The sequence below is a fragment of the Phoxinus phoxinus genome (assembly GCF_949152265.1).
Source record: "Phoxinus phoxinus genome assembly, chromosome: 14".
Lineage (NCBI taxonomy): Eukaryota > Metazoa > Chordata > Actinopteri > Cypriniformes > Leuciscidae > Phoxinus > Phoxinus phoxinus.
The window spans coordinates 9,723,852-9,737,170 of record NC_136889.1 but is presented as its reverse complement, the minus strand read 5'-3'; the positions used below and the strand labels follow the sequence as shown (position 1 = coordinate 9,737,170).

Below are 13,319 nucleotides of genomic sequence, written 5' to 3'. Positions count from 1 at the left end.
ACTGGGAAATGTATGTAATAATGGACATGATGTACACAGCTTATGTTATATATAACCTATTGCCAAAGTTATTTTAATTATTTTCATATACTCCTGTCACAATACTTTATTCATTCAACACAAGCAGAACGATCTGTTTAAATTATACCAAACCGTTCATGTAAATTGTTGATTAAATTAACTGTGGCACATTGTTAAAGTTATTAAATCAAATTAATGTTTGTTTGTGTTCTCTTTCATCCTCATTCCTTCCCCAAACACAAAGCACATACAATGAAAAGCTTATATAGTTTTTCCACAAAAAAACTTTATCAATAAATATTTATTAGTAAAAATATATTTGGTTTTAACATTGCAAGGGTGAGTATCGATACGATACATGGATGTAATGATGTGTGGAGGGTGTTTTGTTCTATAAAAGCATCAGAGTGGCAGTAATGCACTGCTGTGAGGTTGGGCAGCATCATCAGGCACGCGCATTCAGTTCACCCGCACTATCATCATCATCAGACAGACACATAAAACGGGGGAGGCTGCTCACATCGGGGGAGGCTGCTCACATCGCGGGTGCTAAACGTCTTCCTTTTTATCTGAAGTACATCTGCTTACATTTCCGTTCACTGTAAATATCACTTCGTCGTCTGAATGGCTGAGACTTCACAGATATTTTTATCTTTTGTGTGCCGTTCATTTTTGCCTCCGCTGGTCAAGAAGCTAAATGGCAGTTAGCCTAGCAGCGTCGCTACTCCCTGTAGCTGGACTAACGTTAAATAGAAGTGGCCTAAAATTTCAATCAATGAAAACCGCTTTCAGGACCAGCTCTTAGATGTCTCTAAACTGTTTTGATCCAGCAAAAGTCAAGAGGACGCAACAGCGGTGCTTACCAGGGGAAAAACATAATTCCGGGTGCTAAGAAATAGAGTGAAAAGAAAAACGGAGGAGGAGGACCGCAGCAGCAGCAGATGGTCGGCAGCTAAAGTGAAAGAAAAACACATACTGTGATGGCAAACGAGCCGGTTATTCTGAACGTTTATGATATGGTAGGTGCCTTTAAAACAAATACTGATAACTCACTCCTGTGACAGAGGTGTCTAGTATTGGCATTAGTTCAACACATCCAATGGCTGTGTCCTAAAACAAAGCGAGCTGCCTACTTGGGCAGCATTTTGGACACGTTTGGAGCTGTCACCGGCGCCTGTCACTCGACCTGCCACCGCTATATGCGGCTGTCCCGCGACGCGTCACGGATATACTCGCCTGTCCCGTGACCTGGCACGGCTATACTCGCCTGTCCTGTGACCTGTCACGGCTATACTCGCCTGTCCCGTGACCTGTCACGGCTATACTCGCCTTCACGCCATGCAGCCAGACACGCCGGACTAAGGTCAATAAACTTTGAAAGACTTGCGTGCCCAATACAACTAATTTTACATGTTCCTGTAGTATATGCTTTTGTTGTTTTTACAGAGCGATATTCTTATTGGCTTATAGCAGGCTATATGTAGCTATCGCCAGAGCCCGTCTACGGAGAGCCTGCCCACTCCCTATTAAGTCCTATTGTACCGAATTTTTGGTTGTAGTTCCACCAGAGTTCCACTGGGGGCGATCGCCCGAGTGCAAAATGAATGGGAGTCTATGGGGCTAGACGGCTAAATTTGTCTCTTTCACCCGATTGCCATTGAGAAATCTCAGATTTGATTGTAGCTTTGGCAAGTTCAACATGGGTTATAGGTCGAAAGTTGAATGAACGAGTACTTATGTTCTTTCGATTTCTTACGGGTTGAGTTGTTGTTGCTCATAACACGCTAGCATTCTGCTAATGAACGCTGATTGGTCAGTGAATGACTGGTTACGACCAGAGATACCGCTTGATGGCATCATGGCATCCGAAGCGGGAACAGAATGGCTTCTAGCAGAAACTCTTCTAGCACGTGTGTTTACCTGTGTCAGCTGTGCTGGCGATGCCTCGAGAGAAAATAAAGTGCAGAGCGCGAAAACACCAGTGACTGAAGGATTGCCGTAAAGCAGTAACTCTGGTCGCACGATGTGTATGACGTCATTGACATTTTGAAAGACTTTTTAAAGCAAATAAGTGACTCTAAAAATCTAACACCCAGCAATGTGCAATTTCTTTGCATCTCCTTTCGAATACAACATTCAAATTACTAGACAAAAAATTATATCCTGAGAAAAGTGGATTTTGAGGGGTATAGCTCCATAGACCTCCATTCATTCTGCACTCGTCCTGTGAGCGCCCTCATGTGGAATCAGAAGGGAATTGCAACCAGTCAGAAGCCGGAAATGTAGCGAGAGTGAACCTTCTCCCCTTATTAGACATTCTCTGCTATCGCGCTGTCGTGCCTATACATCTCATTCCCTCGGCTTCACAAGACGTAGCCTAAAGCTATATATATAGTCTAATAAACTGCATAACTTTAAGTTTTAATGTTAGTTTTATTAAGCGTGTATTTTTCTTATGTTAGCCTATTAAGCCTATTTAGAAATCGAGGCTATTCATTCTTACTGACTGCTTTCATATCCAGCCTCGTTGAATCATTTATTTCAAGTTCTTTTTTTTTTCTTTTTCTTTTTTTTTCTTCTCTGACTGCATGTTATCAATTACTGTACAGGACAAAAAAATAAGAAGTTGAAAACAAGATAACTCTGCACAGAAAAACATAACAAAATAGGCTACAATGAAATAGTTTGCGCAGTGACTACGTCTCTCAGTAGTCCAACAGTAAGTTAGCCTAACTTAGCTAGTGCAAGTTTACAAGTTTTAAGATAGCATGCAGTGAGGTTGGCTTGATATAACCTATATACCCTAATGATTATTATTACTATATAGCCTACTTATTATTAGCATCATTATCAATTTTATTATTGGTATTATTATTAGGCTAAGCCTACTACTATATTGTGTAGGCTAGGCTACATGTACAACTAGCCCATGACATCTTTATTTAACCGTGAGTGACAGGCGCATATAACCGAGACGGGTCGCGGGACCTGCGCATAGCCGTAACGTGACATAGCCGCGTATAGCCATAGGCGTCGATTTCGGTGGGGACCATAGACTGTAAAAAAATATGGACGTAGTGTCCGTGACGTCACCCATAGGTTTCTGAAGAGCATTTTTGAAGCCTAAAGTGGGCGGAGCCGGCCGTCGCCATCTTGGCCTCGCGTCACCGCTCGTCACTCCCGGATAACAGAATATGGGCAAAGAGGCGGAGCTGAGGAGCCTGGCAATCTGAAACCACGCCCACCTAGTGCGACGTTATGGAGTTAGCTCAGGGTTGGGAGCTAATGCTATATGCTACTCACACAGTATCAAGTCTGCGACTGCACAGGGGCTGGCGCTAAAGTGACAGTTGATGATTAAAATCAGAATGCCAATTAAAAGGTCCTGTTTTTGCCCTTCGACATATTATAATAATTAAAAGACATAACTACAAGTGAGACTGTGTATCGTGATTCTGTACAGCTATTCTGCTAGTTGAAAATGTATTATGCAGTAACTTTACAATATTACTCTGAGAGTGTGTGTGACCGTGATTATGTGCATAACGTTACATGTCAGTCACTCTTTTATTACAGTCTATCTATGGTCCGTCAGCGCGGCATCGCTCGTCAAGTTCGTAGAGAGCTTTATTATTCAGTCCATTTTAAATTCTGATTTTGCCCGCATCTCAATTCTCAAATGGGTCAAAACATAGATATATTACCTATGAAGTTCAAGTAAATGCGCTAGAAATCCACGCTCATTCTAGGATGTGCATTTATTGCATGGACGGAGAAACACAGACACCCGCAGGATTTCATCTGACGGAACATAAGCATGTTATAATCTGTTCTAGAGCAACGGCACCGCAGAACGAGTGTAGCCTTTATATCTATAGACGTTTTTAAATCTGAAAACTCCAAAAAGCAACGAAATTGTCAGACATCCGTTAACGTTAGTGCATGTTCACCGAGGAAAACCACTGGAATACAGCGCTGGTTTTTCTCTCGAACGACACTGGCGGAATCCAAAGCCATGGGCGAGGTAATGGGTGTATTAAATTATATGAAATAATCCCGAAAAAAAGCACAAACACGGCAGAGATGGCAAGTTCAGCAGCTGGAATTTGCTGAGGTGAAGTGACGGCTAACCGGCTAGCATTTACATCAGCGGGAATCCACCTGTCACTCAAAAGTGGACACACCCTTAATTTTGCAGAACTTTAAATATTAATCAACTAAACGGGTGAGTTATAAAAAAATGCACCCCCCTCACAGTTGTTATGAAGGGAAAAATTAGCTGTATAGACCAAAGCCACAGAGAGAACCAGGCTGTAAACATGTTTTTTTCTGCTGTAAAGTTGGGCATTTTAACATGCGGGAGATACAGATTTGACTCCCTTCTGCAGCCAGCCTCTAGCGGCCAGTCGATGAATTGCCGTTTAATTCACTTCCGTGTTGGTTTCAAGAGAGAGACGGGGAGGTTGCCGCTTGGTGGGGACGCGTTCGAATCAAGATTTTTTTTAGATAAAAAAAAAATCTCCATGTTTTCGGTGACGCGTTCATGAGGGTGGCGCTGCCAACAAAGCACCTACAAGCTGTCACAAAGAACCGGCAAATGATTATATTTATGAATATATCAAATATAGCAAGGAGACATTTTAATTGTTTAATAAACAAGTGTTTTCTGTGTCGGCTGCAAAGATGAAGTTGATGCTGAACTCGTGAAATTCGCTGTGAACGCACCGGAGAGAAATGCACATTTCATACGGATTACATTGTTTTCTTTCGTTTTGAATTGTTCTGTTTAAAAGTATGATTTCAAGCGTTCTGTAGATATAGGCTATTTCTCTGGTCTGTGAGGCAAGTAGGTTGCTGAGCTTCGGTTCATTTATGATATGAGCTCGGCGCCTCCGTGTCGTGATATCTATTATCTGCTTTACTTAGGCTATTATTTATTAAATCCAGGCAATTGGTTGATGAAACATTTATTAAAATTAATATACAATTATTACAAAAACGAAATTCACTTTAAAGAAAGGTTTTGTGCTTTCTGTTTGAGGTCTATGTGAAAGTTTTAAAGCAGAATTGTAGTGCCGCTTTGCGCTTTCAGAGCAGTCACGTCCGTAATGGAGAACTGTCACGTGACGTCCGTAGCACTAGGCTTGTTTGAGATGAGCAAAATCTGCGCAGAACCGATCACCGGTGATCAGCGCGAGATGCATGCCGGTTAGAAATGTGTCCGAGTGCGGTCCGCCTTGCTCTGATGTCATGCCGACGTATGTAGAAAAACTCTCGCGAGCGCAAGGCGCACGTGTCGGATTCTGCAGTTGCGCGCAGTTGCTCTCGACCGACTGCGCTGATCAAAAGCATGATGGGAAACGACACAGCTTAATGCTCATTGGTTTAAACAACCATGATGTATTGTTCTCTTTTAAAATTTTGATTTTAAAACTCTGATATCATGTTTTATGTGTATAAATTATGTGTGAATATTCCCGAACTCTCTGACAGTGCGATCTCTATATGGATTATGTAATTTAAAAAAAAAAAAAATTAATATAAAAACATGTCTGTATTAAAGAAAAAAATTATTGATAAACACGTATTTGGAATGGGATTAAATAACCAGTGCTTTGGGTGTCTTGTTCATTATATTTATTTTCATATAAAAGCAACAGAACTTAAATTACATCCAGTTTATTAGCAACACTTGTGCACGAGCGTGAATCCCGCGATATCCATTTTTGATCTGCGAGAAGAGAAAACTGTCCGGCTTGCCTGCGCTTTTTTCACTCCTCCCCTCACTGCAACCGTCTACTCTCGCATACAATTCAGGCGAGGCAAGGCGCATCTCAAACAAGCCTATTGTTTTTTCCTCATAAATGCGAACACGAAAAATAAAATAAAATGAATATTTTATGTTCTGTGGAGAGCATAGTAGCTTGGAGAGCTTACATTAGTAGGCTAAGCTACAGTACATCATCTTTCAAAACATGACCAGGGCGAAAGAGAAAAAAAAATGAATGCGTCATTGTACCCAGCACTTCTGAAAATGCACTTCCGAATGTGTCTCTGTTCTTAGCATGTAGGCTATTTCAAACCAAACTGACGCCCATGCATATAGCCGTGACGGGTCGCGGGACAGGCGCATATAGGCTAGGCGTGACAGGTCGAGTGACAGGCGAGTAGGCCTATAGCCGTGACGGGTCACGGGACAGTCGCATATAGCCGTGACGGGTCGAGTGACAGGCGAGTATAGCCGTGACAGGTCGCGGGACAGTCGCATATACCCGTGACAGGTCGCTGGGTCGCATATAGCCGTGACGAGTCGTGGGACAGGTGCATATAGCGGTGGCAGGTCGAGTGACAGGCGCATATAGCGGTGGCAGGTCGAGTGACAGGCGCATATAGCGGTGCTGGTCGAGTGACAGGCGCATATAGCGGTGGCAGGTCGAGTGACAGGCGCATATAGCCGTGACGGGTCGAGTGACAGTCGCATATACCCGTGACAGGTCGCGGGACAGTCGCATATACCCGTGACAGGTCGCTGGGTCGCATATAGCCGTGACGAGTCGTGGGACAGGCGCATATAGCGGTGGCAGGTCGAGTGACAGGCGCATATAGCCGTGACAGGTCGAGTGACAGGCGCATATAGCGGTGGCAGGTCTAGTGACAGGCGCATATAGCGGTGGCAGGTCGAGTGACAGGCGCATATAGCGGTGGCTGGTCGAGTGACAGGCGCATATAGCGGCGACAGGTCGAGTGACAGGCGCATATAGCCGTGACAGGTGCATATAGTGGTGGCTGGTTGAGTGACAGGCGTATATAGCGGTGGCAGGTCGAGTGACAGGCGCATATAGCCGTGACAGGCGCATATAGCGGTGGCAGGTTGAGTGACAGGCGTATATAGCTGTGACGGGTCGAGTGACAGGCGCATATAGCGGTGCGGGTCGAGTGACAGGCGCATATAGCGGCGGCAGGTCGAGTGACAGGCGCATATAGCGGCGGCAGGTCGAGTGACAGGCGCATATAGCGGCGGCAGGTCGAGTGACAGGCGCATATAGCGGCGGCAGGTCGAGTGACAGGCGCCGGTGGCAGCTACCCCTGCCACGGAAAGATTTTACCCTTACTGGTCTTACCACATCTCTGCAGTAAAAGGACATCAAGTGCATCAATTCAGTTGTAGAATTGTATACGACAATCTATCTGAAAGCTGCGACCCAGTTAATTCAACTGTCATTTGAATCCACCTGTGTGATCTAAGACAGCTGTTGAGAAGTCATGCTAAACACTGTATTCTCTTGAAAAAGGTTTTCATTTAGGCTATTACATTTTTTTTAAATCTATTATAATATTTTTACATAATGTAATGTAAACCACTTTATGTAGCAATTGAAATAGTCAATTTGTGTTGTGGAAGGCCTATTATTCATATACAATATAACACATTCATTTTACCCCAAATTCACAAATGCATTGTGGGCTGAAAGGAGACCATAAAAAATGTAATGGTAATATTGACCGTACCTTCTAAGTGTCATTGATCTCCAAGTAACGTGAATAGTCTCCATTTAAAGATTTAGTCTGTCTCATGTGTCTCATTGACCCCTTGAAACAGGGTCATGGAAATGTATACTTTCCTCAGGCCTCCTCACTTATGTTGGTCTATTTTAAGCTTATGTTCTCACATAAAGATTAAGACTAGAAATTTGAGCTGTCCCAGGTTTTTTTTAAGTTGTCAAGTAATTGTAATTTGGATGGGACTCGCTTTACTAGCTGTATGCCCATAGTTAACTTAAGCATATAAACAATCTAGGCGATTTATACAGCCCATTTAGCTAGAGATGGGAAATTTGTCAGTGCTAATGTTTTTGACAGACTAGTGGCCTGTGATTTTGTGTAGTTTGTAATTTCAGGGCCAATTTATTATAAACGTTAAAGTATCATAAACCCATCATTGCATGACTATACGTTTTTTTAATTGAAATGAAAAGTCCCCTTACAGCAGTTCCCATAGAAACTTATCAGTGTGAGATCTGCCACATAGTTCAAGTTTGAGCTTGTAGATTTTATTTTCTAATCGCATCTCTATTGGCATGGGAGGACTCTTGCTGAAAATCACACTTAGAAGCTAGTTGCTGATCACAGAGAGACTAATCCCCAGTTTTGTGATGAAGGATATGTATAATAGGCTTTGACGTAATTGAGGCCATGGGGATAAGTATCTTATTTCACAACACTGAATGAGGTGGAGTCGGAGAACTGTCTTGTTGCTTAATTTCTCTCATCCCTTACACTTATTTTTTTCTTCTTATTTTAAATTGTTTCAACAAAACGTATCATTTTGCTAGTATAGTATAGGCTAGATAATTTTCTGCTGCACACTTAATGCTGAAAAGCGTTGGTCATCTTATTTTCTGGTGACACATAATCAATTGGGGGCAGCTGTCAGGTACTTCCTTGCAACTTAACTTAACAGACTTGTTAATGGGATGGATTTGGGTGTAAAGGTTTGTCAAGTGCTCACTCAGTCACTTTGCTTGTCTTTACATATCCATACGTTACTCTTCAATGCATGTTTGCTCATTTTGAATGCAGCAATCGTTTTGAAATCAGCATACTTTAATGGTTGCACTGCATTTCATAATGGATTAGAGTAATTGGAGAGATAATGTGCATAAGAACACCATTCATTTAAACCTGGTTCAAATATATATTGTGAATGTTTTTTGATATGTTTATAGCTGTCTCATGTATATTCACTTCAAATATTTCAGTTCTACACATCCCCCATCCCTTGTGTGTTTATTCAATATTTTGAATATATTTTTTATGTTTATAGCTAGCTCTTGAATAAACACTTCATATATTTGGGCCACCCACGAATGATCAACAGATTTCCACAGAATTGTAACGCTCATTTAGTTCCACAAATCATCCCTTTTGTTTATTCAATATTTTGGTTTAATAGTGCTAGAATATGGTACTGTACTCTTACTGTACACTTGAATGTCCATCATTTAGAATGGTTTATTATGGAAATTGAGAATCTATTTTATTGAGTATATAAAGACACATTTTTAACATGCTTTTCAGATTTAACATTGCAAATCATTCCTGTTGTCCTTGAAAAACTTTGACCAGTTGGCAGTATGTCACTCAGACTTGTTATGTTTCCTTATAGTACTGGATCAATGAGTTCACTACCTCTCTGGGAATTGGAGTCTTTCACTCAGGAATTGAGATCTATGGCAGAGGTAAGGCTCACGATATGACTCAGACACAAATGAGTCAAGCTACTCAGAAGTCCAGTTAACTTGCATAGCAAAGAACAAAGAAAGAAGGAGGTGTCTAAACATGACTAAACCTCACATCGTAGATGATCTGTTGATGTAACAGGAAAGACCTTGACATTTTGTATGGTTTCTGCCTCCAAAGGCTTCCAGTTCAATCAGAAGAAAAGTTGTTTTGTTTGGCATTTATTTTGCATTGGCATTCTTAAATATTTTCGGTGTGATCAAAATGACAAACAAGAGCCCACAGCCTTACAGGTTATGTTTAAAACTAAGGTGTTTTTAGCAGATGTTAATTGCACTACCAACACAAGATGCTAATCAACCAAGTTTGCTATTCGACTTTAACCCCAATTAGACAGACAGATACATATCTGACCTATAGCACATTAACATAACACGCATCTACATTGCAATGTGTATGTAAAACTATTACTATTAAAAACTAAAACTATTAAAATACATTTTCATGAATTAAAATAAGATGTGTGTATTAGATTGTAAAATCTTAAACTGAATTCAAATTTAAATGTTTTCTTGGCAACTCTCTGAAATAAAATAAGTTATAAGTTGAAGTACTAAAATTACTAAAACTGAAATAATAAAATAATAATAAAAATGGTTAGTGCAAGTTACTGCGTAGTAGCATACAGCCAGACTAATTTCCCTATAAAATAAAATAAAAGCCTTACAAGGGAACAAAACATAAAAGAAAATCTTATTTCACTTTATTTTATTTCAAAAATAGTTTTTTGTATATTTGTTATTAAAAAATAAGTACAAGGATGCAAACTACCAAAATGACAAATACAATATATGATAAAAACAAATGAAATAAACAGTGCTTAAACATTTTCAGGAACAATAGGTCCATTTTATAGCAACATTCAAGTAAGAAATTTAATAATCAAAATAAAAAATAAACAACACTGCATAGTCTTCACTGCATGAATTAAATATTCACTTATTATAGCTAATTAAATACAATTTCTTCAGTCAAGAGCAGTGAGTTAATTGTTTTTTCCTTTGTTGTTTTTGACACAGACAGCAGCAGGTTTGTTATTGGGCTGCTGTCACTTTAAGACAATATATATAATGTAATCTCAAACAAACTACATTCACTTAAGATGCAGCATAACTGACTACTTTTATGTGAACCTTGTATATTTTGACATAATCTTGTATGTATTTGACAGAGACAACAAGACAGAAAAAGAACTTGGTCCAGTACTCATGTGCTGTGACAGCTGGCTTCCTGTTTGCACGCTTCGGGTGCGTGCGCTCTGAAAACCGTATATCAGAACAGCGTGCGTGTAAAATGATTTGAAAGTTTAAACTGGCAAGGTTTTAAAATGCTTGCAAATCATAAAATGTGCACTGTAGCACAATACTAACTGTAAAGGCAGACCGTGAAGACATTTTGTGGTTCTAATAGTCATATCGCACACCCCTAACTCGTACTTTCTGTTGTGTTGCAGAGTTTGCCTATGGAGGACATCCTTATCCTTTTTCAGGTGTATTTGAGATAACACCTGGTGAAGCCCCAGAACTCGGAGAGACATTCAAATTCAAGTGAGTCAGAATATTTATCTCCACAGTGATCAGACTGAAAGGATATGTTTGTAAAACATCTTCCTCTTTCGGCCTCTCTCACACCCTCTTAACTTTCTACTTGCTTTCTCAGAGAGGCCATTGTTTTAGGAAGCACAGACTTCGCAGAAGAGGATGTGGAGAGAATTGTGGAGGAAATGGGGAAGGAATATAAGGGGAACGCCTACCACCTCATGCACAAGAACTGCAATCACTTTTCCTCAGCACTATCAGAGGTAAGCCGAGGGAAGTATGTACATTAATCTAGTGGGTCCTTGTTGCCGTAAAGAGCCAAAAAATCTCACCATATCCTCCTCACGTCTGCCCCAGATCCTCTGTGGTCGAGAAATCCCACGCTGGGTGAACCGACTGGCCTACTTCAGCTCTTGTGTGCCCTTCCTTCAGAGCTGTCTGCCAAAGGAGTGGTTGACACCGGCGGCACTGCAGTCCAGTGTTAGTCAGGAGCTCCAGGGAGAGCTGGAGGAGGCCGAGGACGCCGCGGCTTCTGCCTCAACGCCTTCCTGCGCCGTGGCACCCGCTCCCAGACCTACCCGACACCAACCGCGCCGATGAACCCCGTTGCCTTGACTGACAGGCCACCTCTGGTTAGAGCTGGACCACAGCTTCTGCTGCCAATAGACCCCTCGCCCCTTCACCTGAGAGACTAGCAATCCACCAGCGGACTAGATTAACCCCACCTTCTGTTTTCACTGATTTAATTCAGTACGCTCAAGTGACCGTTACGGGCCTGGAAACTATCAATCTTGTTTACTGTAAAACTTTCCATGGGTCCGTCAGTGTTTTTAATTTTTGTTGGCCTTTTATGTTTTGTTTTAAAAACTCAGGACTTGAATACAATGGCTCTGTTCAATCACCGTTTTAGTTTTTTTGTTTTTTAATGCTTTTCTTACGCTGGAGATGCTCGCAAGCCTTTTCCCCCTTATTCCAAAAGAAAGCGCCTAGTCAGAGACCTTTTTTATGGAGAACATTTGTTTACAGATTTCTTGTGTTCCAATCCGTATATGATTGTGTTGTTGTGTGCGGATTACAAAAGCCAAATCTCCTCACTTTTGTAATGACTCCCACACTATGGTGACTGTGCCTGAAGATTTTTACCGTTACATGCTCCGAGAGCTCTGCACTCTTTCTCTACCTGTTCGGTTTTAGTGGCAGACTTAATATCCTATGAGTCCTTCCTCAGATGTTTTACACCTTTTTAGTTTTTAGAGTCTTCTATGTACTTGGGACAACATTTGTATTCCATTTTATGAATATTAAAGAAAGTATACAAGTTCTCGAACAAGAGTTCATTCTGACAACTCAATAGTAACATACAAGAATGCTGTTAAATGTATAGGATAATTCACCTTCACATTATTTACTAACTCTCATTTTGTTTTAAATCCATATGAGTTTCTTTTTAATTAATCAAACATAAAAAGAGATGTGAAAGGTTACTAGTGTCCAAAACTGACAAGCGCCATAAAAGTGGTCCATACAACTTATGCAACTATTCTTAGTCATCTGGAGCTATATGATGTAGCTTAGCTTTGTGTGAGGAACGAACTGAACTTGAAGTCATTATTCACTAAAAAATCTTGCTTGGCAGTCATGGGCAACATTCATTTTCATTGTGTGAAAAGGAGCAGCTTGGATTTCTCCGTTTGTGGTCCATAGAAAGGAAATAATGTGGATTCGTTATGAGGGTGAGTAAAGGGAACAATATTTTTTGGAGGTGAACTGTTCTTTAAATATCTAAACAGGTTATTACAGTGCACTACATTACTGTATATCATCAATATTTTACACATCACAGCTAAAGGGCATTCAGTAGCACATCTGTGTCATAAAACATTATTTCACCCTTTGTGTCAAGCCGAATATTTTTCAAATGAGTAAACCTGTTAGTAGAACTCGAGTTACCAATATCAATTAAGTTTATTGTTATGGCAAATTTGAACAATTTTAGCTGTTTGCTTTGTCGTCTTATGCAGTGTTTTTGGCATAACATTGAACATCTTTCTGGCATTGAATCATCGTAAAAGGATAGTTCAAACAAAAATGAAAATTCCGTCATAATTTACTCACCCTCATGTTGTTTCAAACCTCTATGACTTTCTTAAGTAGACCATAGATATTATGAAGAATGTTTTGTTGACCATTGATTATCATTGCATGGACAAAAAAACATTGAGACATTTCTCAAAATATCTCCTTTTGTGTCCCACAGAAGAAAGTACGGTTTGAAACAACATGAGAGCAAGTAAATGATGACAGGATATTAATTTTTGGTTGACAACCCTTTAAACTAAGCTGTAAAAATGTAACAATCAAAATGAACAATTATTAGTAAAAATGTTTGATTATCAATTTTACGAACATTATTCTCAGAGCATAGTTAACATACCAGACACTGTTTCCACAGTGTCTGTA

At 40.5% G+C, this 13,319-nt stretch overlaps 1 protein-coding gene across 1 annotated transcript; it reads left to right on the top strand.

Moving 5' to 3' along the window:
- Window positions 1-444: 444 nt before the first annotated feature.
- On the top strand, window positions 445-12,385 carry desi2 (desumoylating isopeptidase 2). The gene is made up of 5 exons (XM_079636012.1): window positions 445-1,040; window positions 9,188-9,260; window positions 10,775-10,868; window positions 10,981-11,122; window positions 11,217-12,385. Exons 1-5 carry the CDS (start codon window positions 1,002-1,004, stop codon window positions 11,457-11,459), a joined length of 591 nt encoding a protein of 196 aa, XP_079492138.1. The 5' UTR covers window positions 445-1,001; the 3' UTR covers window positions 11,460-12,385.
- The last annotated feature ends 934 nt before the right edge of the window (window positions 12,386-13,319 follow it).